This window comes from Penicillium brevicompactum (assembly GCF_028827555.1).
Source record: "Penicillium brevicompactum strain IBT 35665 chromosome Unknown utg000006l_segment0_segment0, whole genome shotgun sequence".
NCBI lineage: Eukaryota > Fungi > Ascomycota > Eurotiomycetes > Eurotiales > Aspergillaceae > Penicillium > Penicillium brevicompactum.
The window spans coordinates 1,007,347-1,034,783 of NW_026623209.1; the positions used below are offsets into that span (position 1 = coordinate 1,007,347).

At 50.9% G+C, this 27,437-nt stretch overlaps 12 protein-coding genes across 12 annotated transcripts; 6 read left to right on the top strand and 6 right to left on the bottom strand.

The window, feature by feature from the left end:
- Nucleotides 1-737: 737 nt before the first annotated feature.
- Nucleotides 738-1,505, top strand: N7506_008572 (SDR family oxidoreductase; the record flags this gene model as incomplete). Its single annotated transcript, XM_056957865.1, has 1 exon — nt 738-1,505. The coding sequence occupies one exon, from the start codon at nt 738-740 to the stop codon at nt 1,503-1,505; it is 768 nt and encodes a 255-aa protein (XP_056807255.1).
- A 150-nt stretch (nt 1,506-1,655) lies between these two features.
- On the bottom strand, nt 1,656-3,758 carry N7506_008573 (flavin monoamine oxidase family protein; the record flags this gene model as incomplete). The annotated part of the gene is made up of 1 exon (XM_056957866.1): nt 1,656-3,758. The coding sequence occupies one exon, from the start codon at nt 3,756-3,758 to the stop codon at nt 1,656-1,658; it is 2,103 nt and encodes a 700-aa protein (XP_056807256.1).
- Nucleotides 3,759-4,991: 1,233 nt separating this feature from the next.
- On the bottom strand, nt 4,992-5,454 carry N7506_008574 (cupredoxin domain-containing protein; the record flags this gene model as incomplete). Its single annotated transcript, XM_056957867.1, has 2 exons — nt 4,992-5,099; nt 5,149-5,454. 2 exons carry the CDS (start codon nt 5,452-5,454, stop codon nt 4,992-4,994), a joined length of 414 nt encoding a protein of 137 aa, XP_056807257.1.
- A 737-nt stretch (nt 5,455-6,191) lies between these two features.
- On the top strand, nt 6,192-10,422 carry N7506_008575 (uncharacterized protein; the record flags this gene model as incomplete). Its single annotated transcript, XM_056957868.1, has 2 exons — nt 6,192-7,289; nt 7,786-10,422. 2 exons carry the CDS (start codon nt 6,192-6,194, stop codon nt 10,420-10,422), a joined length of 3,735 nt encoding a protein of 1,244 aa, XP_056807258.1.
- A 524-nt stretch (nt 10,423-10,946) lies between these two features.
- N7506_008576 (Mrp/NBP35 family ATP-binding protein) lies at nt 10,947-11,933 on the bottom strand (the record flags this gene model as incomplete). Its single annotated transcript, XM_056957869.1, has 3 exons — nt 10,947-11,605; nt 11,661-11,780; nt 11,846-11,933. 3 exons carry the CDS (start codon nt 11,931-11,933, stop codon nt 10,947-10,949), a joined length of 867 nt encoding a protein of 288 aa, XP_056807259.1.
- Nucleotides 11,934-12,411: 478 nt separating this feature from the next.
- N7506_008577 (AATF family protein) lies at nt 12,412-14,099 on the top strand (the record flags this gene model as incomplete). The annotated part of the gene is made up of 3 exons (XM_056957870.1): nt 12,412-12,481; nt 12,542-12,644; nt 12,704-14,099. 3 exons carry the CDS (start codon nt 12,412-12,414, stop codon nt 14,097-14,099), a joined length of 1,569 nt encoding a protein of 522 aa, XP_056807260.1.
- Nucleotides 14,100-14,333: 234 nt separating this feature from the next.
- Nucleotides 14,334-14,705, bottom strand: N7506_008578 (uncharacterized protein; the record flags this gene model as incomplete). Its single annotated transcript, XM_056957871.1, has 1 exon — nt 14,334-14,705. The coding sequence occupies one exon, from the start codon at nt 14,703-14,705 to the stop codon at nt 14,334-14,336; it is 372 nt and encodes a 123-aa protein (XP_056807261.1).
- Nucleotides 14,706-15,251: 546 nt separating this feature from the next.
- N7506_008579 (uncharacterized protein) lies at nt 15,252-17,336 on the bottom strand (the record flags this gene model as incomplete). Its single annotated transcript, XM_056957872.1, has 9 exons — nt 15,252-15,394; nt 15,444-15,543; nt 15,602-15,708; nt 15,776-16,186; nt 16,234-16,495; nt 16,543-16,835; nt 16,887-17,080; nt 17,146-17,159; nt 17,205-17,336. The coding sequence occupies 9 exons, from the start codon at nt 17,334-17,336 to the stop codon at nt 15,252-15,254; spliced, it is 1,656 nt and encodes a 551-aa protein (XP_056807262.1).
- Nucleotides 17,337-17,496: 160 nt separating this feature from the next.
- N7506_008580 (putative NAD binding Rossmann fold oxidoreductase) lies at nt 17,497-18,620 on the top strand (the record flags this gene model as incomplete). The annotated part of the gene is made up of 2 exons (XM_056957873.1): nt 17,497-17,823; nt 17,880-18,620. 2 exons carry the CDS (start codon nt 17,497-17,499, stop codon nt 18,618-18,620), a joined length of 1,068 nt encoding a protein of 355 aa, XP_056807263.1.
- A 381-nt stretch (nt 18,621-19,001) lies between these two features.
- Nucleotides 19,002-21,202, top strand: N7506_008581 (putative glutaminase; the record flags this gene model as incomplete). The annotated part of the gene is made up of 2 exons (XM_056957874.1): nt 19,002-19,428; nt 19,476-21,202. The coding sequence occupies 2 exons, from the start codon at nt 19,002-19,004 to the stop codon at nt 21,200-21,202; spliced, it is 2,154 nt and encodes a 717-aa protein (XP_056807264.1).
- An 833-nt stretch (nt 21,203-22,035) lies between these two features.
- Nucleotides 22,036-24,394, top strand: N7506_008582 (uncharacterized protein; the record flags this gene model as incomplete). The annotated part of the gene is given in 5 exon segments (XM_056957875.1): nt 22,036-22,044; nt 22,165-22,312; nt 22,372-22,483; nt 22,596-23,742; nt 23,759-24,394. 5 exon segments carry the CDS (start codon nt 22,036-22,038, stop codon nt 24,392-24,394), a joined length of 2,052 nt encoding a protein of 683 aa, XP_056807265.1.
- Nucleotides 24,395-25,501: 1,107 nt separating this feature from the next.
- On the bottom strand, nt 25,502-27,361 carry yap1 (putative bZIP transcription factor AP-1/Yap1; the record flags this gene model as incomplete). The annotated part of the gene is made up of 3 exons (XM_056957876.1): nt 25,502-25,652; nt 25,703-26,865; nt 26,921-27,361. The coding sequence occupies 3 exons, from the start codon at nt 27,359-27,361 to the stop codon at nt 25,502-25,504; spliced, it is 1,755 nt and encodes a 584-aa protein (XP_056807266.1).
- Between the last annotated feature and the right edge of the window lie 76 nt (nt 27,362-27,437).

Here is a 27,437-nt window from a genome sequence, read left to right on the forward strand (position 1 = left end):
AAGAAGAAGAAGAAGAAGAAGAAGAAGAAGAAGAAGAAGAAGAAGAAGAAGAAGAAGAAGAAGAAGAAACAGAGAACTCTCGATCCACGCTATCTACCTGCGGGAAGCCTGACAAACTGGGTCAAGTTGGGAAGGGAAGGAATGCGCAGGCATTTGGGATAAGAGCATAGATAGTACGGGGCAGACCTCTCGCTCTTGCTCCCTCTTCCCTTCTCCTCTTCGGTGGAGGCACTCCATACAACGCAAGGTCTTGATGCCTACCAGATTGCCATGAGCATATAATCTATAATCGTGCTGGGCATTGCCTGCTTTATTCCCATCTACCAAAGCAGAGTGCTACGAAGCAGAGGAAAGCGTTCTAGATCTATGACCCTAAGACCGAAAGGCATTCCCATTTATGTGAAGGGTCCTCGAGAAACCTTGAAAGTTCACAAAGGGAACTGGATTACTCCAGCTTAGGAGACCAATGTGAAAGGCTCAGTTGAAATATCAAATCTTTGAAGTCTTTGTTGGTCATGTCTGTTCATTTTTCGGTTTAGTGCGGGTGGGAGAGTAAATTAGGTCCCCAATCTCCTGGAGGCCCGCTTTGCATTGCACGGTTCGTTCCGGAAAAGTCAGCCCTAAGTATAAATGGTGCAATTCTATGTTTGATCTTCTCTCTTCCCTTTCCCTTCTTTCCAAAAAACTCCTCGCCGGTTCCACACAAACTGAAGCTTCTATTTTGAAGTCCACCCATCATGTCCTCCACTCCGAACAAAGTCTTCGTCGTCACAGGTGCGAATCGAGGCATCGGCCTGGGTCTCGCGAAGAAACTGTTGCAAAGACCCAACACCACAATCTTAGCTTCAGTCCGCAATTCCGAGGCAGCCTTCAGTCTCAAGTCAGAAATTGAAAGCACGGCAGTAGGCGAGAACAGTGTTATCCATATCATCGAACTGGACTTCTCATCCGCCATTTCCCCGGACAAGATCCGCGATATCGCCAAAGCGGGGGCAAGTAGCGTCACACATGTCGACGTCCTGATTTGCAACGCCGCTGTGGTCCACCCGTTAATTCCGGCCCTATCGACCTCAGCCGAAGACCTGCGCGCCTCCCTCGAAGTGAACACAATTGCCCCTCTATTGACCTTCCAAGCCTTCTGGCCCTTTTTGCAAAAGTCTTCCGCTCCTCAATTTGTGGCTGTCTCGTCTTCCGTCGGTTCCATTGCCGCCCAGGAGCCACTGCCAGGTGGTGCATACGGTCCTAGTAAAGCGGCGCTGAACTGGCTTGTCAAGGCCATTCATAACCAGCATGAAGCTGACAAGTTGATTGCTTTTGCTTTGCATCCGGGTTGGGTGCAAACTCGTGCTGGTGAATACTCGGTGCAACAGTGGAACTACCCCGGTGATCCACCAACCACCATTGAAGAGAGTATCACGGGAACACTTCAGGTTATTGATGGTGCTACGCGGGAGAGTACATCGGGTACACTCATCACGTACACTGGTGAAGTTTTACCTTGGTAGAAGTGACTTGATATGTTGTTCAGAGCACACTGAGAGGTTTTATCATTCTAAGTTCTATTGATATATACAAAGCTTTTGAATCATTCAAGTGCACACCTTGGCAGGACTTAAATAAATAGGCTCGTTCAGAGGTAGCAACCTTGGAAACTATTACAGCTTGATCCATCTTCCCATCCACTTTTGGTTCAGCTCTTTTGCCTCATCAACTAATCCAAGTTCCAAAAGCAACTGAACAGACCCTCTGACTGAGGATTGGAGCGAAGAACTAACCCACGCATGTGTCGGCGCAGTATGCTCACCAATGAAAATAGTGTTGTGCTCCGTCTGATGATAGGCCGGAATGTAGAGTTTATGCTGCTCAACATCTGGCCGACACCAAGAAGTGGCAGTATGTTCATCCTGAAGCCAGCAAAGACGCTCGTAATTGCCAGTGTATAAGTCCCGGGCCTTCTCACCATGCAGACTGACAACGGCGTCGAGTACTGTTTGGACGTGCTCTTCGTCAGAGAAACTGACGAACCGATCACTCCAGTCTCCACCTCGGTAATGCATTATCAACCCGGGGCGTGACTCATTGAGTCCATAGACCGGGTAATACAAAGCGCCAACAGACTTGCTTTCTGGCTTAGAGTACCCTCCGAAAATGGGTCGGTCGCCCTGTTCCCAGAATCGCTCGGAGAATAGCAGTGCAACTTTGCATGCGGACTTGAAGCGTAGACCGGCTTCGCTGATTGCTCGGTCCAGGACGGAGGAGAATTTGGGAAGATCCATGAATCGGGTCATGGTGAATGGTGCAGCCATGATAGTGTAGTCGTACTCTCTAGACTCGTATGTTCGGTTGGATACACTGGGGTACCATGACAGTCGAGTGCGGGTGTTTCCATCTTTGTCCTGGATAGGCTCCAATTTTCTGATCTTTCGGTTGAGGGTGAGTCTGTCCTGGACGTGAGGGAGGAAAGCATCGGACAGCCTGTTGAATCCTCCGTCGATGCACACCCACTCTGTCTCACCCATGCTGTCTTTGCTTCCATCCAGACCGAGATTGGAGTTGTGGTGCAGCTCATCCCAGAAGATATCGTAGTCCGATGATGTCCAGATCTCGTCGGTGACATTCTCGCTGGCCTTGAAGACGTGACGCATCATTGCTTGCTCACTCCAGTCGTCAAGTCCTTGATCCATAGCAGTTTTGTGGGCCCTCCAGACATCTTTCTGTATTGATTTGAGAGTGGCTTCATCTTTGAGGATCTTGTCCATTTGATCTTCAGTGTTGGTGTACTGCGCACTTGTCATCGCCGGCGCATCCTCCAAGCTCGGATCGTCTTCGATTTCACCCCGCGTTGGGATTCTTCCGTCGGGATGGCGGCGGGTCCCTTGCGCGATTAGCTCGTTGGGGCTGTGCTGGACCCAGGGAATAAAATCGATCTTCCACCGCGACTCGTTGTTGTTCATGTTGTTCAAGGTCTCAGCCATTTGGAAGGTCAGCTGGTGATCTGTGTATAAGAGTGTTTCGTTGTCGTTCTTGTAGGTAACCGAACGGGGAAGTCTCATGGGTCCCATCTCGGCCCATTCCTGTGTGTCCGCGACATATCTCGTTCGAAATCTGCCTCCAACGCGCTCACTGGCTTCGATAATTTCCCAGTTGTGGATGCCGACGCTGTCGAGCATCAGACCTGTGGCAAGTCCGGAAATGCCACCTCCCACGATAGCGATCGAAGTGTTCTTGGGGGAGCTTTTCGAAGCCACTCCTCCACCCTGCTTCACCTTTTCCTTGATTTTGGCAACCCCATCAAACCAGGCTCCCAAGGCATCAAAATTCTTCAGCAGTGGGATGTTGGAATCTGCTGTTGATCGTTTCATGGGCGATTTCTGCAAAGGGATAGGATCGCTTTTGCCCAAAACTCTTGAAGGTCTGAGTTGATCATCAGAGCCAAGGATGTAGATGCATTGGTTTGTCGGGGCATTATCCGGCACTGCCCAAGCCAGTCTTTGGGGAGGCTCGCCGGGACTTGAAAAACGGCCAATGGTCTGTCCACTTTTGGTGGAATTTTGCCCATCACACGAGGCGTAAATGGCTTTAATGGTGCTAGAGCTATGATCAAGCCAATCCAAATGAATATTGACAAGCTCACCACGTCGAATGGTTTCAGACGTCGTCACTCGGACCGTTTCCTGTTCGTCTGTCGCTCTCGCTAGCCCGGGAACACCCTGGACGAGCGCCAGTGCGGCCACTGCAAGAACAGATTTATTGAACATTGTCGCTTGATTGAGATCACACATTCCTTGGCTCTGCATTGACCCTTATATTTATACCCATCCATTTCGCTCGCTAATTCGAAGTTCGGGGACCTTTGGCGGTGCCAAGGAAGGCACAATGGGATCGACAACATCCCACTGTACCTTTGGAGAAGCTTTTCAGTCTTTCAATTCGGGTTCCTGAGTCAATTTTCCGAGATCTACAGTGACAGACGAGTACCGTGTAGACCGCCAAGGCCAGACCACTTGGATAGCATGGGGTTTTGTTGGATGTTGGGGCCAATGAAGCACCTTACAAAGCGACGATCTCTAAGGCCTGCATCTTTGAATTTTGCACGACCTCTTTGAGTAATCAGTTTATGTCAAGCTACAATAAGAGACCCCGTGCTTGGCAAGTAAATTGAAGTTTGTGATCAGCACTTGCATTGCCAATTGTTGACAACTGATAGCCTCCCTCCCTCACGCGTGGCCAAACCGTTCAGATCCGCGAAGAAACTATATTGTATCAAAGCTGGTGTGCATGAAGCTTCTAGCTCGCCTAATTTTACTTGAGTTCTTTCATCTAGTTCCCTGAATCTCATTTTGTATCCTTGGGTTCCATATCCATGGATATGAGTGTCAATTAGGTAAACGCTTACTGTAACTCCAGACGTGCCAGTAAATGGATCAATAGAAAATAAAAACATAATAAAGTGTACGTTCCCCCAGTCCATCAATTTGCTCTTCCCTTTGCTCAATCTTGCCTTCAACTTGCAGAAATGAAATTAGGAAACAGTGATGCAGCCACAAAGGCCGTTTCAGGAGGCTAGTTCATCCAGGTACTTCCATCAAATTCAAACAATAAAGCCTAATCCGAGTAAGAGATTAAAACACTGCATCAAAATTGGAAAGATTTCAACCTGGACTAAGGTCACAGAATCGAGCTTGAATCGCTTATATCATGGCCAAAGAGACAAAACACGACAGAGCCATGACGATTGCCATACCTACAGCAGTCGCAATGCTGCTTCCTGAGCTAGTTGGGGAGACAGTAGGTCTGGTTGTTTGAGTCGTTGCTTGAGTCGTCGTGCTACTTGTAGACTCCTTGGTCTCGCCAAGCAGGCCGCCTTGCACAGTTGCAGGTATAGTGCTACCATCTGTATTTGCTGCGGCCTGCTTGAAGTTTTCAAGGGTTTCCTGGTCATTAGAGCTAAGAGAAAGTAAGCTAGCAGGTCATAGGAATATATGATACGCTTACGGTGGGTTGATGACGCCTACCATGCCAGCTTGGCAGTGGCCAACCTGACCACAGTAGTACCAAATCGGCCTTGTGTCATTGATAGTCACAGTGAAGACGGTTTTCTGGTAGGCTCAGGCATTGAACGAGAAAGGAATTCTCAAGCTCACTTACAGACTCTTGTGTGGTAGGAAGAAATCCACTGGAGAAGCTGGTGGAATTGGCGGGGTGGCAGGGATTGTCGAAGGAAGCCTGAGCCACTGAATGGTTCTGCGGGTAGAAATGAAATTCAACTGACTCCCCTGGTGGAATATTCAAGGTGTCTGGATCGAATGTAAAACCATCTTCGCCGACATCAACTTTGTGGATAGTGCTTGGTGCCGATGCTGCGGTCGAAGATGCGCTAGTTGTCTTACCAGCATTCCCATACTGGGCATTGATGAGCGGCAGCACTGCGAGAATGAAATGAGATGCCTTCATTGTTCGTAAATTCTGTAAGAAGGGCTGTCGATTGCGTGCTAGCTTGTAGATCAATGGGCTCTTAGATCTTTTTATCTCTGGGGTTCAGTTGTAGAACTCTATCACCGGTCTGCCTATTGTTATTGGAATCAAGAATGCCGGTACACCTGATGAGAGACAGCATAGCCACGAGCTAAACAATGGAGTCAAACCTACTGAGGAATGCAACCCGTCGCTATACTCGATATAGTTAATGTCCATAAAGCTTAAGTATCGTGGCTAAAAAAGACAAAGAAAAACATTGGACCCTGAATGAATTGAAACCCCACATCCAAACAAAGACTAAACTCAAGAGAAAGCTACTCCGCGTTCAAAGGGCCAAGCCAGCTTACCTAGGTCGCTCCGGCCATTCAGGCTGGGTCGACGCCACGGCCGAGTGATGTTCCAGAACGTGGAGGCGCAGCATACGGGTCAATCTGACTTTCATGGGGCTCGCGAAAACGAGAACGAAGATAGGCAAACCAATTTTCTCCAATAGGCATGTTGCGAAAATGCCATTTCAAAGCATTTGACGGGTGTCATTGAACGTCCACCCCTGCGGGTATACAGGAGTGACGACGATCTGCCATACCAAGGTCTTGGCTTGCCCAGCCCGGTTGAGATGCCAGCCGTGCAACAATCAGCAGAAATGTCATAATTATTTATTGAGTAGATCACTCCCCGGTAGATGGGCAAAAAGTGCCATTCAGTCTAGCATCATGCTTCGGTATACTTTCACTTGGCTTTTAGCCGTTCCTGTACTAGGCCAAGTGCACAGCTTCCATCCCAGAGGCCACGATGACATCACCTACAGCATCAATGTACCAGATAACACCTCCTCGACCGGCTCTGGTCCTATATTCATCCAGATGAATGTCACGCGCCAGGTCGAGTGGTTTGCCTTGGGCCAGGGAAGACAGATGGCTGGCTCCAATATGTTTGTAGTCTATACATCTGACAACAACGTTACTGTTTCTCCGCGGTCGGGCGTTGGTGAAATTCAACCTTTGTATAACAAAGACGCCCAGATCATAATGCTCAACGGCAGCGGTGTGCACAACAGAGTCACGACCGCTAATTTCCGATGTGATACCTGCATCAAGTGGAGTGGGGGGTCAGAAAACGTGAATAGTTCTTCAAGCTCATGGATCTGGGCTGTCAAGTATGGCCAATCGCTCCGCTCCAGCAGTGTGTCCGAGGGTATCAGCCAACACGACGACAATGGTGTTTTTTCCATCGATTTGACAAAGGCAACCGGCGGCAGCTCGGAGAATCCGTTTGCTCAGTCGGGCCAAGCATCTGTATCATCTGCGGAAGAGGATCCCACATCTGTGTCTATCCGAGACACCATCAATCGCAAAAAGACAGCGCATGCTGTGCTCATGGTCTTGGCTTTCGTGATCATGTTCCCTTTTTTCGCGCTGGGACTTCATGTCTTCCCCTCCAAGTGGACAGTGAACATCCATGGGACATTCCAATTGCTTACACTGGCTGTCATCATTGCGGGCCTCGGAGTCGGTGTCTCACTGGCACGACAGATCGAGCTGGTGGACTCTTATCATGCGATCATTGGGATTATTGTTGTCGCGAGTCTTGTGCTTTTCCAGCCTGCCATGGGTGTCTTGCAGCATCGATACTTCCGCAAAACAGGCGGAAAGGGTGTCTTTGCATACACACACCGATGGTTTGGAAGGACGATGATAATTTTAGGGGTGATCAATGCTGGGCTTGGCTTCAAGCTGGCGCAAGGGCCGCGTGGGGCTATCATTGCGACCAGCGTGGTTGCTGGAATCATTGGGGTGTTTTACATTGCTGTTGTTAGTTGGGTTGGGAGACCGAGGAGACGTCTTGCGTAGGCTTGATAGCAGCGAGATAGCAGATAACGAGCAAGGAGCATGAAATAGTGAAAGAGGTGAAGACGGATTCAACAGAAGATCGGCGATGGCTTCAACGGTGACGTCATCTGGGGAATGCCCCTGTCGCTTTTCGTTCCGACAAACAGCCTTTCGCTCGGAGACTCTTCGCTTCCTCTTTATGTCTGTCTTGTGTCTATGGGAATTCCATTGATATCAACTTGTTCTGACCTCTCATTCTCTCCTTAACACACCGGTGTAGGCGCCGTTTCTTTTTTCTTTGCTTATTCCTTGGCTCAATTGACACCGAGATCGCTTCGCGATCAGATCAACCATTATGCCATTGCATACGGTCGCACTTGGTGCGGTCTTAACTCCGACTGTTCTCCACACTCTTGTCACTCATGTAAGTGCTGATTCGAGAAAGATGTGGTCCATTCACTGAGAGCGCGTGACTTAGTACTTAAATCGCAAATCGTTGCACAACAAACCTACCGTGCATATCACCTATGACGAAGGGATCCAGATTGTCCGCTCATTCTTGCAATATGCATCCAAGCATCCCGTTGAAGACCTCCAGGCGTTCACCCGACAGTGGGTGCCCAGCCCTCATTGGGTGAGAACTGAGGCCATTACAATCCCCGCCGAGTTCCTCTCCTCTGCTGCAGATGCGGTCAACAAACAGCTTGGCCCAAAGGGTATTATACGTGTTGGAGGAGAGAAGTGGTGGCAATGGCGCGGGCCAGCTGAAGACCTGAAGGGAGAGTGGATCGAGATGCGAAACCATTATAATGAGACCAAGAAGGCCAACAAGCGCTGCAATCGTGTGATGCTGTATGTCCATGGCGGTGCCTACTTCTTTGGCAGTGTCGACACTCATCGGTATATGATGCAGCGGCATGCTCGCAAGCTTAAGGCTCGTCTTTTTGCGCCAGAATATCGACTATCACCACAATTTCCCTTCCCGTGTAGTCTGCACGACTGCTTGGCAGCATACCTTTGGCTCTTGAAATCCCATGAGCCAAAGGAAATCATTATCGCCGGTGACTCTGCTGGCGGAGGTTTGGCTCTTTCGATGCTGGTCATCATGCGTGATCAGGGCATTCCTTTGCCCGCAGGTGCCATTCTGATCTCTCCTTGGGTTGATTTGACCCATTCTTTCCCTAGCATTGTTGCGGACAACCCTGGAGACTATATTCCGCCGTATGGCTTCCGTCACAAACCTTCGACCGCCTGGCCTCCTCCCAATGCAGATGATGTGTTGAAGATGAAGAGAATGTCTCAGCAGGAGACCGTCACCTCTGAGGATGTGAATAATGCAATCCCTGCACCCAACAGTGACGCCGAAGAAACCGCTGTCCGAGGTTACACTATTCATGAGAACGCCCCTCCTCCTGCTGACCCTGCATACCCTGGCCAGCAGCAGAACCCAAACCCCGGCACCCTACACGCCGAACCCGATAATATCCATGTCGTTTTGGATGGAAAGACGGTAGAATTGAAGGATCAAATCCAGATGTATACGACAAACCAACTCATGTCCCACCCTCTTGTTTCTCCAGTCCTGCAGCCCTCTCTAGGTGGCCTCCCTCCACTGCAAATATTGAGCGGCGGTGGTGAGATGCTTCGTGATGAGCAATTCTACATTGCCCACAAGGCTGCGAATCCAACAGCGTATCCGCCTGCTGATGTCTATCTTGATGAACACGACCCGAATCGGGAAATTTTGCACAAATATGAGCCCACGTATGTGCAACTTCAGGTCTGGGACCACCTTTGCCATGTGGCGCCTACATTGAGCTTCACGCAACCAGCGAAGTATATGTTCCGATCCATCGCCCAATTTGGATCTTGGGCGTTGGCTCGTGCGCAAAATGGCCAGATTGAGATTGAAGATGATATCATGTTATCCCCGGCCTCATCGAGTAGCTCGGAAGGTGATCAATCTTTGGGTCCCCAGTCTGCCCTGAACAAAACAGTGCCAGGTCCAGGGCCGGAGTCTGTTGGGAGAGCCGGTGACCCCCTTCCAGCGTTTCAAGACCACATGATACGCCAACGGATCGACAAAGGAGGCCAAGCCTTCCCACTTGACCCCCCATCATCCTACCCTGTTTTGGATCTCCCCGCTTCCCAAATCGGTGCTATCAACCCAGTACTCATTCAAAAGTGGTTGAACGCAAAGCAGGAATGGGATATCCGATTCTCCAAAGAAAAGCTTCGCGTCCAGAGTCGGCGGATGAAAGAGCTCGCTCATGGCTTCCAGGATTTCGAGGGAGAAATTCCTCCCCCAAGTTCCTTGGCAGCTCGTCGGGCTGCTCCTGGCGTCCTCCCCAAACCTCGTGCCAAGAAGAATTATGGTATGATGATGTGGAGCGGCTGGGGAAGTAAGCATGATGAGCGCACAATGGAAAGGCAATCCCAGGCGCAGCAGTCAGGTCGGCCGTCGACTCGTACCAGCGTCGATGCCAGCCAGGCGGGGGCATGGTCTAGCACACCAGCGCTAAACACCCAAAATGAAAAGAGTGAGCCAGAAGCCTCCAAGACCAAGCCCCGAGCGGGCACTTCGGCCGTCACCTGGGATGAAAAGGAACATCCCAATGGTGGCACCTTCTCGGATGGCCGCACATCCCCCGAAGCACCTTCGCGGGCATCTGTTCAGACCAACTCTGCACCCATTCTTATTTTACCTGAAGTGAACAACCACAAATTTACGGACGACAATGCCAGTACACGGGCTCTCTTCCATGCGGCAGGCTCTCTGCCTATGAAATCGGATGTATCACTTGTGCAAAGCAGATACCGGCCATCATCTGCTGCAGGCTCAACCACAGGCCGAAGTGAATTCATGTCGGATACTGCCAGTACCGTTGGCGGCGACAAGGACTCTGTTGCTTACATGAACACGGCGTCTGATGCAGCTAGTACCCGTGCTGTTATGGGTGCTAGGGGAGTGTCGGCTCATATCATGGCTGGTGAGAATGCTCGTCGCTCCACAGACACTCTTTCCGTTTTCTCGGCGGCTGGTCGGGATTCAACATCGCATCGCCCTGAAATGCCCGAGAGGGACGTTTTCAAGACCGCGGAAGAGGTGTTATAAGAAATTTTGCTATTTATTTCTGTCCTGCTTTTTGACACTTTTGGATACAAACCTCCATCATCTTTCGTTTCTGACTTTTCTTCTAATGTTTTGATATTTGGACCACTTGCAAACGCGTCCCTTTTTGGAGCTCTGAACCTTGAGCATCTTTTATTTTTCTTTGATCTTCATTCTTCTATATCTGATATACCCGATCTTGATCACGACCTAGGGGCTTATTGTCGGCCTCATAAGTCGAACAACGTACACGATCTATACCCCATTTTGAAATCAAATTATTTTTTTCTTAAAATTTGCAGCAATCAGAAATGTGACAAAAGCCAGTGTCTTATAAAAAGGCGATGGTGGCACGGTAGCTGAGAGGAAAAATCATCCGAAGGGCCCTAATACTTTAAGATGAAAGATGATTTATCAGCTGGCAGCTTTGATATGAGGTTTCAGATTTATTTGTACATAGATTAAGCGTGAACGCCTTGGTCACGCCTGAGTGACTTGGGGCCATATTGAACAAGCCAGGTCATTGTTCAGCGCCAATCAAGACCAATCTTCTTGGCCACCTGTTCGGCGACACCTAGGAAAGCTTCGCGCCTAGCACTGCGCTCAACGCTCTCTTCTGCAACAACAGTCGGCATGCCCCTATCGGCATCTTCGCACACACGGGCATCGAGAGGGATATCGCCCAAGAAGTCCACTCCAAGGCGCTTACACTCAGCTACAACGCCGTGGTTCTCACCATGCTCGTGGTGGTGGCTATCTCCGTGTGAAAAAATGCGTGTTTGATGCCCGCACTGCGGACAGGCAAAGAACGCCATGTTACGGACCATGCCGAGAACTGGGACCTCCATGCGCTGGAACATGCCTATTCCACGGACAGCGTCGCGGAGAGCAATATCCTGGGGCGTTGAGACGATCACGGCACCGTCAATGACAACTTCTTGGTTTATCGTTAGTTGGACGTCGCCTGTGCCTGGTGGCAGATCTAGAATCAAAACGTCCAGTGGGCCCCACGAGACGGAGTGGAGGAGTTGTTGCATGGCTTTCGTTACCATCAGTCCGCGCCAGGAGATTGGCGTTGAGTCCATGGGCACTTCGCCTGTTGTGCTGTCGGATTGGGTTTGAGGGAGTAGGTAGCCCATGGACATGGACTTTAGTCCGTAGTTTGTGAGAGGAACGAGACAATCGTCTGGAGAATCATGAGTATTGAATGACATAGTACTGGGTAACTGGCCGGGGCTCACTTTCGTCCAGGCGTGGTTCCCCGGAGAGGTTGAGAAGTGTTGGAATCGAAGGTCCAAAGATGTCAGTGTCCAAAATGCCGGTCTTGATACCACGACGTGCAAACGACAGTGCAAGGTTAACTAGTGGTTGAATTAGTATTTTGCAAAAAATTGGCGTGGAATCAAGAGGAACAAGTTTCATTTACCTGCTATTGTTGATTTTCCTACTCCACCTTTCGCCGATGACACTGCAACCACTTTCTTGACATCGCGAATCTTGCGCTTTTGCGGCATCCCACGGCGCGAACGGAATGCTGGAGGGGTACCAGACTTGGGAAGTCCCTGGTAAAGTTAATCAATATATGCCTTGGGGCTTGCTGGCCCATATAATTGAGCTCAAGCACAAGCTATCATTGAAATGAAGCTATGCAGAAGCTCTGAATAGAAAGACTCACCAATGGATTATCATGCTGCAAAGCTCGACATGTAGAGAACAGCCTCACACAAGGCGCAGTGACCCTAATTGGTGAGACTAGCATATCAATCGGCTATGTTAATAATGAGAAAATGGGTGTCAATGGATTGAACGTCCCCAGGCGGTTATTTGCGCAGATGCATATACTGCCGTCATAAAGGCAGACCGCCCGCCTCGCTGCGCGCGGATCGAGACCGCTTACATGAGGCTAGTCCTAGATTGGACAATTGATCCGTTATCCGGAAAAACCAACAAAAAAAGTTGCTCGCCAGGCTCTTCTCTTAAGACATCAACATCATGGGTAAACCACGCGGAGCTCGCTCGCTGGCTGATCAGCTCGCTGATTTCGAAGACCCTACCCCTAAAGGTAAATTTGCATTACCTACGAATTCCTGAAGACCCCATGCTTACCTGCTATCTACGCTAGACTTCGATCCCGAAGACATCGACAATGGCGCACAGTCGAGCGACGAGGAGAGTGGAGATGACGAGGAAGTGAACACTGGACGGGAGCACTACGAGAAAGTAGGGTATGTGAAAATGGGTATCGAATTGGTATCAAAAGACGCTAATTATAATGATCGGACAGAAAAGCAAAACTCCGCAACGACGACCCCGTGGCCCTTGGAAAACAGTATGATGGTGCTCGCGTCAGTCGCGATGCCTTAGGAGAGGATAGTGATGATGACCCTTTCGCTGCTCGTTCTGGTGACGGCGACGAGGCCTCCGAAAGCGGTTCGGAGGAGGAAGAGGAAGAAGGCTCAGACGATATCTCCGCAATCGACTCCGACGATTCTGCTATTGATGAGGATGCATTGGCTCAGGAGGACTCCGACGAGGACGAAGAGGGCGAAGAAGACGACGAGAGCGAGGAGTCCGACGAGGATCTGCCACGGAAGAAATCCAACAAGAAGTCTCCAGCTGTCAAACATAGCGAGGTTTCCGGCGACCGCGACGAGATTCGACGACTGATGGCGACTGATCAGAAAACTATCGCAGCTACCATTTCCTCCGCGGCCAAGGCCGATGCCACCAAGGGAAAGGCTGTCAAGCAACAACGTACCACTTTCGATGCGCTTCTGAATGCTCGTATCAAGCTGCAGAGCGGGTTGACGTCTATCAATGGTATTCACGCTGTTTTGGGGGCGAGCAGTGAGGAGGGAGGGAATGCGACCGAGCAGGAAGAGGTTGACGAAGAAGCGATCAAGTCTGCAGAGTCCGCGGCCATGGCATTATGGTCTACTCTCGAGGGTCTTCGCACTGCCCTGGCTGACGCTACTGCGAAAGAAGGAAGCAAAAAGCGCAAGAGGCCTTCCCCTGTATCCCCCACTACCCCTACAGCCTCCCTTTGGGAACGCATGAATGAAGTGGAATCCGAATCCCTTCCTCATCGCCGCTCCATTCTCGACAAGTGGTCCTCCAAGGTTCGGGGCACTTCTGCCGCCCTCCCCAACAGCAGGGGTAAATTGCTTGGCTCCGCCAGTCGCCAGCAAACCATCACAGCAGTCCTGGACGCCCAGGTCGCATCGGAAGTCGGTGAACGTCCCTCCAAGCGCTCGCGCTCGGACCAACAGGAGTCATTCTTCGACGACAGTGCTTTCTACCAGTCTCTTCTCCGCGATCTCGTCGAGCAGCGCATGACCGGCTCCGACGGCGCCACCAGTGGCTTTGACAACCTGCATCAATTGCCCACCCGTCTGCCCATCCACCCTGTGACCGGTATGCGTAACGACAAGGTCAAGCGAGATATCGATACCCGTGCCTCCAAGGGCCGCAAGATGAAGTACACCGTGCATGAGAAGCTGCAGAACTTCATGGCCCCCGAAGACCGTGGGTCGTGGAGCACGCGCGCACGCGACGAACTCTTCGCCTCCTTGCTTGGCCGATCTGCCAGTGGTCTCCTTGGCGAGGGTGACGAGAGCGGCAGCGACGAAGAGGACGATGCCGACCGCGAGGAAGGAGGCCTGAGACTCTTCCGCAGCTAGTGTATATACGCATTGTACAAAACTTAGGTAGTTACGACCAAAATCAAAAAGGCGAACTCGGTGCATTCACAATCGTACACGATGTTTATTCATCTGCCTCGGGCGATGTACCTAACTCCATTCATACACAGTGGGTATTCAACAGTCGAAAAATAGTCCAAAAAAACACACAACACAACACAGATGAAAAGCAGGAACAAGAAAACAGGCTAATGCATGCACGACAAAACACAATCATTCCTTTTCCTCTTTGGGCGTGTAGGGTGGTAATTGTAATTCTTCAGAAACCGAAGATGAAGGTCCCTGGTGCCATTCAAAAGTCGTTGTGCGTGGTAACCCCAGCATCTTCTCGCGCACCGCAGTCTCCAATCGATGCTGGCGCTCGACCTCTTGCTCCGGTGTGAGGAATTGTGGCTTCCCGTCCTTGTCTATGATAACCGGGCCGCTGACGTCGTTGTACGAGGGCGGGACGGGACTTGACGCGGCTTTGAGTGGAGTATCGGAATAGGGAATAGCGCAGATAGAGTCGAAGGGAGTAGGGTCATTCAGTGGAAGGGCCGTGTAGGCAATGCTTTCGCGCTCTTTTGCGATGCGTTGAGTGTCCATTGTATATATAATGCGGTTTGCTTGCGAATAACGAGCAGCGAGAAGCGAGGCTTTTTATCGAGACCAAAAGTCGCGCGTGATACGCTATCCGAGGTCTGGGGAAGAGGGTCCCGTTGGCACTAGCGGGTGGATTTGCGGGGGCGACGAACTGAGAGTCTGAGAGTCTGAGACAATTCGGCTTGATTGTGCTGATGTTCGTATAGAGTTGTGGTTTTCTTCAGAAGAGAAAGAATTGCAGAACAGAGATGACAGGCGACTTTAAGTCTGACAGGAGGTACAATGCAATGACGATCCCCAGGGGCCATGCGGATTTAAAATGGAGAAGTGGTGGGGCGGGCCTACGTAGACCCCTTTCCCAATGTTTCCCAATGACATAGGGATCGCTATGCTCCCCCTCTCGCCTCTGCTGTTCCTGTCTGTTCTTTTTGCCCCTTCTGCTGCTGAACAGATTTCTGAACAAAGAGGTCATGTGCCTCGCCTAATTTCACTCGGAGTTTCTGGTCGGAAATCCCGTACTCCGGACATCGGCTGAGATGCCAATGACCTTCAATTTTCACCCTCCATCTCCTGCCATTGCGCGCGCAAAGTTTGAATTAGCGTGTCCATATTCCATCCTGTCCTTGCATCCATGGCTTGCAATAATGACTCCGCCGCGCTTTGATCCAGGGGATGCCGAAGGACCCAACCCCCTGCCAAGTTAATACATTACACAAACCCGGGGGATCGTCGATAACTCACAAGCCACTAGACTATGTCGTGCAGTGAACAACGTGTTCTCCGCTCTGCTGTTTGACTGCGCCAACCCCAACACCGTGAGCAGGTGATGCCGCACATGTTTCTATATCCTGTGTGAGCGGCTCGCCTCGCAGGCATGAATATGGCACTTTGCAACGAACCTCCACTACCCGAGAGTGGCGTAGGCTCTCATAGGCCGAAGATGCCTGCGGGGCTTCTGAAAGCGCCAAGAGGATCTTGGCGATGTGATAGTATTGGATGCCGATGACTGTCAGGTGTTTGTGCTCATGTCAGTTTGCGTATGCTTCGCTTGGGGATTGACTAGGATCATGTACCGTGCACGGGTAGCAGCAGCCAGATCGTCGGGAATCGCCGGTCTGGTTCCGGACCTCGCGGGGCCGATCGAACGGGATTAAAAGTGTCGGGTTTGTTGGAGTACCACTCTTCTATCTCGTGCTGGACGCCGTGGGCCATGGTGGGGTCGGTGAAGGCGCTCTGAACAACTTTTGCCAGCAGGAAAACCATCCGGCTGGACCATGCAAAGTCGTCATTTCTCTGAAATACATCCGAGTGGTGAAAGCTATGCAGGTCAGTCCGCAGGGGCTGTTGGCTGGTCAGCGAGATGTATATATCCTGTCGCAAACAAAGCCAGGCCGCAGCTTCGCCTAGACCACCCGATGATCCAAACGTGGATACCGTGTTGAGGATATGAGTTGTGCCAGTGAGATGGAACTGGTTATCCTCCCCTATCACAGTGAGATTTTAGTCAGGACATATTGGGTTCAATGCATACCGTCCATTTCCTCATGCTGGCGGAGGATAGCCACTGCAGCAAGGATATCCTCTGTGATATTATCACGAGGCCCAGAAAGGGCTGGAATTAGTAATTGAACACAGCAATTGTGATGCTGAAGTGCCTCTGTCGCATCGCTGTTATCTTTTCTATTCAAATGACGAGAAGAAAATGCGAAGATGGCATAGCGCAAGACCGGTTCCTTAAATGCCCGGACTGAGACCTCTGTTTCAAAATGTCTCTGCGGGTCTGTAATATCAGCCTAGATTGAGTTAACAACTGCTATAATTGTTGCTCAAAGATACATACCCACAAGGCCATGTTCTCGACGAAGTTCCTCATCAAAATAGCTTCCCTTTCAGATAGCGGATGCCGAACCTTGGAGGAAGCTCTTAATTGGGTTGACGGAGAAGACCACGACGAAACAGATGACGAATGACTCGCTACAGCGGTTGTCAATGGATTGAGTGCACTGGATGCGTTTGTGTATAGTGAGTCCCCTATAACTTCAGGTGCTTCGAATACTATACTCTCGAGGAACGTGGGCTGGTCCTCCGTTGAATAAAGACTTGCGATCTCGGCTGTTTCATTGTGGAAACGCACTGCAACAATAACGTTAGAGCTACCTGGAAAAAAGAAATCTCATAACATACCTCTGCCATGCAGTTGGGGCCAGGAGGCTTGGTCAGGAAATGCAAGTTCGGGCTCTTCGGGGAGAGACAAGCCATTGCGAAATCGGATGTTGCTTCGGTCACAATCGACCCCAGCCTGTTGACAATTCCCGCAGCCCAGATCATCAAGATCACCTGTCCTAGTAAGTAAATGACTTGGGTGGTTCTTGATGCCCCTACATTTAAGATGCCGTTCTGCGCGATCAGCGATTGGCCAATTCCAGCAGGATATACCACTTACCACGACATCGTTGGCTAGAAACAATTAGCGTCGATCTATGAATTCACGGAGAGACCTACCAGCCTGCCACCAAACGTCTTCTCCTTGCAGACATTGCCGTTGTGTGTTGAGGGGAAATTCTTTCCGTTGAGTGCGGGGAAATGCCGATCCCCCGTTCCCCAGTCTTTACCCTTTTCGTCCCGAGAGGACATTCTTTCCGTCTGCAAGTTGGTCTTCGTACGGGAATTTTTGCCCTACACCTCTGGAGGTATCGTGAACATGGATTTGCTGCTATTTGCTCAGCTATTTAAACCCCCTTGAGGGCCCATCAGGCAATCCAGAGAACCAGAGTCCTTCAATCCCACATTCACAATGCCTGTTCAAAAACTTCAAGTCGGTATGGCCGGCCTTGGCCGCGTTGGCAAGCTTCACGCAATCAACTTCCTTCAGAAGACCCCTCGCGCAGAGCTCGTTGCGGCTTTCACCCCCGACGCTGGCGAGATTGCATGGGGCAGAGTCAACTTGGAGCCCCACGGTGTGACCTTGTACACCAACTACGATGAGATGCTCACGCACCCCGGTCTCCAAGCCGTTGCCATCGGTACTGCCACCTCTGTGCATGCCGAAGAGGCTATCAAGGCCATTGAGGCAGACCTCCATGTGCTTTGCGAGAAGCCCTTGTCTACTGATGTCGAAGTGGTAAGACTTGGAACCCTGCTAGAAATATTCGCATACTGACAAGACTCTGTTGATAGTGCAGATCAGTGGTCACAGCTGCTAAGAAGAAGCCTCATCTTAAGGTGATGTGCGGGTTCTCTCGTCGCTTTGATGACTCCTACCGCGATGCCCATGCCAAGATGGAGCAGGGTCTCATCGGTCGTCCAGCCATTATTCGCAGTCAGACCTGCGACAAGTTCGACCCCTCAGGCTTCTACGTTGAATACGCTGCCTGGTCCGGCGGTGTCTTTGTCGACATGTCCGTCCACGACATCGACCTCAGTCTGTGGTTCTTTGGAGACGAAGTCCTTCCCAAGAGCATTTCCGCTCACGGCATCACTGCCGTGCAGCCCGAGCTCAAGAAATACAACGACTACGACAATGCTGTGGGAATTGTGGAGTTCTGGAACGGCAAGATCGCCTACTACTATTGCTCGCGCATGATGGCCGCCGGTCAGGAGGATACCACTGAGATCATTGGTACGGAGGGCAAGTTGACTGTCAACGGAAACCCCCAGCGCAACTTTGTGAACCACTACCACAATGGAGGTATTACTCGCGAAATCCCCCACAACTTCATGGGTCGCTTTAGCCCTGCTTTCGTCCAGGAGGCGAATGACTTCACTGCCGCTTGCTTGGATAACACACCTCTTCCGATGAAGTTGACCAATGCTGTTAAGGCGGTTGAGATTGGCTCATACCTCCAAGAGGCACTTGTATCAGGAAAGCAGATTCACTTTGACGAGATTGGTCGACGCATCGAGAAGGCTCAGCTTTAAGTCTCAGCTGAGATTTGAAATAAAAAACATGAACACACTTAGATGAATGCTATGATTATTTACTTTGTCTTTTCAAGTGACAGTGTTGGACAAGTCCACAACATTGAATTGAATTCCTTTGGTCATTCTATAGAAACGTGAAACATAAGCAAAAGGCACCATGAACTAGACCAGACTAGTTAAATCCCCTCATGGCCTGAGCGCAGAATGGTGTTGCATGGCAGTGGATACTAATGACGTGGAATGATCGGCAGGCCAAGGGGCCATCTGATAACTGTATCACTGCATCCTTGACTTTCATTAGAAGCAACAACCAAATCCACTGAAACCCATGCAAAAGACTTGACCACACAGCATTTGAAAACAAAATCATTGTTGAAAATGCTTGGTAGCGGCCTGGGGCTAAGCTCCCTCTCTGCTTCATTGCTCTATTTCCTCGGTCAACAGCCAAGCTCGGTCACACACCACCCTGTACTGCCTCCATCTTATCCACTAGCAGTCCGCAATCCCTATCTATCAGCATGGATGCCAAGCGATCGAGTCCAGCAGCTACCCATTTCTGAGCCTCAATTCTGGGCAGGCCAGGAACTGGGATGGTCTGTGATTGTCCGTGTCGATGGCCAGGCATACAGTCTGATGGGCGTACCTGAATCTGATGACAAGTTGATTCGCCCCGCCAAGGTGCGCCGTGCTGAGTTTACCGCTACTCACACGGTATTCGATCTTGTCGCTGGACCTGTGGCGGTGACGTTGGACTTTCTGTCGCCTGTTTCGCCATCGAATTATTTGAGACAATCACTTCCTTTCAGTAGGTTGTTTATAACAGGCAAATATGTTTTTCTCTAACGATTGCAGGTTACTTGACTGTTCACGTGTCTGAGTCGCGTGGTCACAGCATTCAAGTTTACTCGGATATTGATGCCAGATGGACTGGCCGGGAAAGTCGATCGCTGTGTGACTTCGAGGCGGTAGATGGCCTCGCTATTTACTCACTTACGGTTGAAGATGCAACGCTTTATGAAGAAGCTGATGATATGGCTCTTTGGGGCTCGGCTATCTTGGCCTCTCGGCCGTCGAATTTTACGACCTTGTCTGCTCTTTCAGGTGCACCGGAGGACGTAAGACGGACTTTCGTTGAAAATGGTGAGCTTCGCGGCGAAGATAGCTGGAGCGATGGAAGTGTCGTTGCACTGGTTCATGACCTTGGTAGAGTCACCGGTGGACTTTCTGTCAATTTCGTGGTCGGATACGAGAGGGAAGCTGCTATCAATTATCTGGGAGAGCCTTACACTGGTTATTATCGATCAGAGTACCCAACCACATCAAGCGCGCTGTCTTTCTTCTTGGATGACTATCCCACTGCATTGCTGGAGTCAATGAAGCTGGATCAAGAGCTTGTCACCTCTTCTGCAGCTTCCGCGGGGTCAAAATATGCAGATATACTTGCTCTTTCAACTCGACAAGCCTACGGAGGCATTGACCTGGCTATACCCAACGACTCACGCAACACAAGTGCCGTGTTGGCATTCATCAAAGAGCTCTCTAGCGACGGAAACATCAACACCATCGATGTGATTATGCCAGCGTTTCCAATCTACTACGTTATGGACCCAGACTACATTCGTTTGCTGTTGGAGCCTGTGATGAAGTACCTCGCTGCTGGTCGTTGGCATCTGCCATACGCAATTCACGACCTCGGGACTCATTATCCTCATGCTATTGGCCACGATGATCAACAGGCAGAGCCCATGCCCATTGAAGAATGTGGCAATGTCCTGATCCTTGCGGCTGCATATGTTCATGCAACTGGTGACACGGAATGGATAGCGCAATACACGAAGATCTTCCGCAAATACGCTGACTACTTAGTAGCGAATGGAATCGACATTGCCAATCAACTGTCATCGAACGATGCTGCTGGCCCACTTGCGAATGAGACAAATCTTGCAATTAAAGCGGCAGTTGGCCTGAAAGCGTTTGGTCAGATGAGTGGGGACGAGTACTATTCCCGCGTTGGTGATGACCATGCAAACATCATATTTCAGCAGGGCTTGGGAACAGATCAGAATCAAACACATTTCGTGTTGCAATATCCCGACTACCCAGAGACCTGGAAGACACCGTACAACCTTTTCCCTGATGTTCTGCTGGGACTTGACACATTCCCCAAAGCTGCTAATCAGATGAGCAGTGCCTTTTTTGCATCTGTTCGAGGCGAGTACGGAGTTCCGCTCGACAATCGTCAAGACTGGGCAAAATCGGATTGGAATATGTGGCTGGCTGGAACTTTTGAGAGAAGCACACGCGATGAGTTTGTTGAAGACCTATGGGCGTTCATGACCAATGGGAAGCACAATTGGCCTTTTTCTGACCGATATGTCGCAACTTCGGAGCAAGGAAATGATCCTGGTACTCCTATCTTGTGTCGAGCACGACCTACCGTCGGGGGTCACTTTGCATTGCTCGCACTTGAGGGGCCTCGTTCTTTACAGTCTATATCTGCTTGCCGCAGGATGGATCCAGCATGCTCAACTCCTGGAGAGAAGGATAATATAGCCGGAAAGCATACAGAGGAGCTTTGATAGTTCAGGGCAGATGAGCGACGTCGCATGGGCTGGCTCCGTGTTTGGGGCTGCTCAGCCTTCACGAGAACGATTGTAGATTTTAGCCTGGTCATTTCACAATGAGTGACGGTATGAGCCACCCATGATCTGCCGCCGAGGAGGCCAAACATCATTCCATGGTAAAGAGTTCACTTTCAATTGACTTGAGCTTGCACTGTTTATTTGGTGTACCTTGATTGCTAGAGCTCGGCTCGGGTTCAGACTCATAACGACCTCCCCGTGCATTGACCTGCGGTCGATGGTCTTTTTTTTCCATTCTTTTTTCAACTTTTTCTTTGAGCAAAGAAGACCTGGAGACATTGCTTCCCAATCATATCAGAATCAGTGCTTGTGTTTTGCTCTTCTCTAGCGCCTCGACAGGTCTGAGAAACCATCATCATGACATGCGGTGTGGTTTTAAAGGCAATTGTGTATCCAAAGTCACGCTTGCCTATGAGATAAGAAGATAATAATTGTACGTCGAGAAGTCTTCCGCATGTATGGAGCAGACCGATCTCAATTTCGTTTGAAAGATCTACTTCCAAGGTATATCCCGTGCATAGAATAAACCAAGAAAGTCAATAGATACTCCGTAAAGGGCGAATTGTTTGGGTCCCAGGGGGCCGCTGACCGCTTACCTAATCTCATGTCACGCCTGCTTCATCGCCAGGAAAGTGATTCTTCGTCCTCTTCTTGATCATCTGTCTCCTTTTTCGTTCTTGGTCTAGCCGCCCCTCTTTAATACTTCAACCATCTCCCCGATCTCCCTTCCTTTCTCCTCCACCATCCTCGACCGAATTCCAGACACCCCCATGGCTTCTGTAGGTTGCTCCCTGATCGTCTCCCCTCGCTTTTGTCCAAGCTTTGAATGCGCCAGATTACCGAATCTTGTCCTTCTTCTGATCAACTAGCTAACTGGATCATCTTTGCACTATCTCCAGCCCCGCCCCAGCTTCGGTCCTCAAGGCTATCCTCTCCAGAATGGCACGCCTGCGGGCCCCGTCCCCGGTGCCACGCCGCTTCTCCCTAACAATGGCCGTGTGATTCAGAGCGGACCTACTCGAATTCTATGCATTGCGGACGTGCGAGGTACGTGTCTTGGGAATCAGCTCTTCCGCCACAGCATCCTAATTGAGCTTGCGTTACAGGAAACCTGAAGTCTCTGAATGAGCTGGCCAAGCAAGCCCGCGCAGACCATATCATCCACACGGGTGACTTTGGTTTCTATGATGATACCTCACTTGAGCGGATTGCGGATAAGTGAGTGCACCATACGATCATTCTAGCGCATTTTTTGCTGCCCAACGCGACTGTGTCTCACCGGGCACCAAAAAGTGAAGGACAGCATTTACTAACCTAAACTGTTTGACAGGACCCTTAAGCACGTTGCACAATACTCTCCCCTCCTCCCTGAGAATGTGAAGCGTTCTATCGCACAAGTTCCTCCCCAGCAATCTATTAAGCAACGCTTCCCTCCTGAGCAACTGCCCCTCTCCGAACTTTCTATGCTTCTCGATAAGCGCATTACTCTCGACGTTCCCGTTTACACAGTTTGGGGTGCCTGTGAAGATGTTCGCGTGCTGGAGAAGTTCCGTTCTGGGGAGTACAAGGTTGATAAGCTGCACATTATCGATGAAGCCAACTCGCGCCTTCTCGATATTGGTGGGGTGAAGCTGCGTTTGCTGGGTCTGGGAGGTGCCGTGGTGATGCACAAGCTATTCGACAACGGTGAAGGAAAGACGACGATCGCGGGTGGCCAAGGTACCATGTGGACAACCCTATTGCAAATGGGAGAGCTGATCGATACCGCCAATCGGGTGTACGACCCCTCCGAGACTCGTGTCTTCGTCACGCACGCCTCCCCCGCGCGCGAGGGCATGCTGAACCAGCTTTCCGTCACATTGAAGGCTGATTTCTCTGTCTCCGCCGGTCTTCACTTCCGTTACGGCTCCTCATACAACGAGTTCTCCGTCAACCCGTCACTTGACCACTACCGTGGCAAGCTTGCTGCCTCCAAGGCTTCATTCACCGATGTGTGGGAGACTGTTCGCGGCGAGGTTGAGTCCGCTATCTCTTCCAACGATGGCCAGAAGACTTTGTTGGAGAATGCGCTGGATGTGGTAAACAAGATGCCTTCCATTGCCAACGGTGGAAACCCATTCGGTGGTCCTGTTGCCGCCGGAAATGCGGCTGGTCAGGTTGATGAGAGCGCTTTCAAGAACATGTGGAACTTCAACTTGGCTGATGCTGCTTTCGGATATTTGGTCTTGGAGGTTGAGGGTGGTCGCATCGCCACCGAGATGCGAGCTCAGGGCTTCAACTTTGCCCACCGTACCGGCAAGCCCCAGGCAGGCGGTGCTCCCCAGCCCGTATCCAGCAGTCTTCCAGCTACCACCGCTTCTCCCGCTCCCACCGGAGCTGCCCGTCCTCCAGTCGTGGCTCCTCAGTTCGGCCAAGCTCCTCCTGCTCGTGCACCCATCCCTCAGGGCCAGAAGGGACCTCGTGCCTCGCCTGTTCCTGTTATTCCAAAGTCAGCTAGCCCGGCCCCCCGCTGCGCCTGCTGCTGCCCAGCCCGCCGGCGAAGAATCGGCCGCTGCCGATACCAACGGTACCGGACCGCATGAAAAGACCGAATCTCCTGCTCCCCGTGCCGAGAAAAAGCCAAGCAGTGCGTTCTTTGTGTCTCACGCCGACAACGAGCAATCTATCCGTGACATCCTTCCCGAAGAGGACAAGTCTAAGGTCGTCAAGGTCGAGAAATATGGCAAGTTCAACTATGTCGTGACCTTCCCTTCTGCCGAGGAAGCCAAGGCTGCCATGGATCGTCTGCCTATCGAGAACAAGAAGTCTTCCGCCCCCGGACAACCCCGCAAGACCAACTTCAAGTACTTCGAGGAGCGCACCAACACCAACCGCGGAGTTGGTAACGCTGGAACCTGGCAGGCTAGCACCCGTGGTGGTGGCACTCCCGGCCAGCGCGGTTACAACAGCGCCAGTGACAGCGAAGGCGCTCGTCGTGGTGGATTTGGTGGCCGTGGCGGTCGCGGCCGCGGAGGTGGTGAGCGTGGTGGCCGCGGCGGACGCGGTGGTGGTCGCGGTGGCTTCAAGAGCGGCGGCTCTGCCGACTCTCCCACCCCATCTGACAAGCCCGCTGCCTCCGGCGATGCCTAATTGGTAACGCCGAGTTTTCTACGTCTCATATTCTTCCCGCTATCGAGCATTTTCGGTGGCATTGTTTTCACACGCCCCGTGTTCACACATTTGATACTCTAATTCTTTGTGTCTTCCTTTTATCCCGTCATTTGTCTCTTCTTTTTACTTATGGAGTTTGGTTACACTTGGTTTGTTTTCCCTGATGCATGGCACGGGAGAATTTCTAACAAATCTTCGTGTGAATCTGGACTTCGGAATTGAGTCCTATGGTAAGCCCTTGGGGAGTGGTCGTTGAAGACAGACAAGATGCAAAGGACATCTCAAGAAAGAAACAACCCAAAAAAACTTTAAGATTACCCCTTTCTCTTTGTGTACTTTATTTCTATTTCCGTGGACACCATATCGATACCCTCACAGCTTCGCTTTACTCTTTGAATCATGTAGGAGTCTAACTGTAGTCCGTTGCCTCGTAGCTACTTCATATATTGCCTATAAGTGTTTATACCTCGCCTTTGGCTGGCTCTATATATCCCAACCTTGGACCTCTTGTGGATAGTATACGCTTGGCACGATTCCAGAATAAACCTTTGAATTGTGTACAAACGAGGTAAAAATCAGAATCTACAGACATAGTCAACGCAAGCCATCCTGTCCCGCAAAATCCAAGTCACCATTCCGTATTTAAGTATTCGATGGCCACGAGGCCGATATCCATTCGCCAAGCTGAGTGCGTTGAAAACCACAATGATAACCAATTAGATCGCAACTGTAAATGATGTGAACACAGCGTAGAAGAATATGATGATAAAGGAGAGAAAAAGTTGCAAGTTGATATCTTCCAGTAAAGAGTGATTGTCAATCGTGAAGATCAATACGGATTGTTTTTGCTTTTTTTTGGGCTTTGTTTTTTGTTGTTTCATGACAAAATATTTGAACAGAGGATGCGTTCCTCCGGTTGAGGTGGCCTCATTTTAATTGAATCGTCTTTGTGACGCCGTGCTGTGATCCTTCCATAAACGACTATTCGATGGTGGGTATGCGTAGTAAACAAAAGCGCGAAGTTGAGTGGGTCCGTGAATCGTAAAATAGGCCTTTGTCGAGGCAAGGCTGGGTCGTGAAATTTGACTACTTGGCTCGGCCCATGATGTCGTCAACGTCGGTCTGATTTACGACAACACCGCCCTCGGAGCAGCGTGCCTTGGTGCGAAGCTCGGAGCAGAGATTGTCGACATCGATCTCGCCATTGCGGAATCTTTCCATCGATTGAAGACGGTCCCTGGAGAATGTTAGTTTGTGTTGATAGGCTAGGTAGGAAAAAAAACATACCAGATCTTTGTGCACGACAACATTTGTGATTGGTCCTCACCGGGAACAACCTCGTCTTCATCGAGCTTGCTGTCGATTTGGGCAACGAGGCTCTTCTTCGGTTGAGGTTGCGCATCAGTAGCGACCTCGCTGAGGTTGTGTGATGGGCTGCCTAAGTCCGGCAGAGGGAATGCATCGTTGAAGAAGGAGCCGAAGTCTTGCGACAGTACGGCATCCTGAGGCTCTCGCCAGTCGCCAAAGAGCACTGGATCGAACTGGCCGCCATTCTGGTGGGCCAGCCAATCAATTCCAAGGTCCTGAGGGTCCTCCGCGACTGCAACATTGTCGGTTGGGGTTGGCTGATTGCTGGAGACACTCAAAGATTTGCCGTCCCGGAGTGCGGGGATGGGATTCCGGATGTTACCACAGGCCATGCCGAGTTGCTCACAGAATGACTTCTCGCCATCGGTGGTGATATGGCCTCCACACGCATCACCTGGTCCAAGCTCGCGGTATTTTCCACCCGGTGAGCTCAGGCTGGGTTCGGGAGAGGTCCCGTTAGATGAAAGCAGTTGGCTTTGATGAGAGTCAGACGACGACGATGGTGAGTTTTCCGAGGTCGAGTGGTCGTGTGTGTGCGAGGAAGACTTGTAGCCAGAATCTGGTCCCTTGGCGGAGGTGGCGCTGTTGGGAGTGCCGTTGGACTTGGAACCATCCGACCTGGTGTACCCCGCCTCGGTCGAGTTGGACCGTGAGGGACCGTTCGAGTTGTTACGAGCCAAAACACCAGGAGGTCGAGGGGTGGCGTTGGCCTTCGATTGGTCGTTCTTGGCCTGGCCGTTGAAAAGGTGACTGCCAGGCAGGTCACCAAACTTGGGGAAGTCGAAGAGGAACTCGTTGTTCTGAAGACCGTAGGCGCCCTTGGAGGGGGCATTCGGGATGGAGTTTGAGCTCAGGGCCGATATGCCATTGCCAGTTCCTGAAGCCATCCATGAGAGGCGCTTCCGGTACTCGCGAAGCTCGACCTGCAACCGCTCGACTTGGGCACGTAGCAAGCCGTTCTCCTGGTTTGCCGTGTCCGAACTCTTTTGCAACGACTCCACTGTATCTTCCAAATCCTTCAGGTGCTTCTCCTTGCGTTCACGGAATGCACGCTGAGCGGCCCGATTTTGTGCCTTGCGCTTCTGTTTTGGATGATTAGTCCTGGCTCAGTCGCGACCCGCATTAAGAGGGGCATACCGTAGTAGGCTCCGACGTGAGTGGCTTTCTACCGGGTTTCTTAGCCTCACTTTCCCTGCGCTTTTTCCCATTCTCCTCGCCTTCAATGTCCGACTTTCCATCAACAGACTTTCGCTTTTCTCCAATATCGTAGGCCGACCCTGGTAGATCACCAATCAGGTCCGCAGAACCGGGGAAGTCGAAGTCCAAATCGGGGTTGAAGTCCAAATAAGGACTTTCATTGTCCCCATAGCCAAAGTCATTGCCATTGTCGAAACCACCAGACGGTGGGGCACTGATACTGTTCAAGGACTGCTCGGGGGAGTGGTCGGTTTTGATCGGGGGAGTGCCGGCTTGCCGCTTGGAGTTCGGGTTGTTGGAGGAGAGAGCGGCAAGCAGGAGATCCTGCTGGTTTGGAGAAAGGTACAGACCTTGCTGGTACCGTTGGTCGTAATCGCCCATGATGAAGATATTTCTCCCAAATGATGGATAGAAGTCAGATATGCAGGATCAGATAGAATGCAACACGAGAGATCCA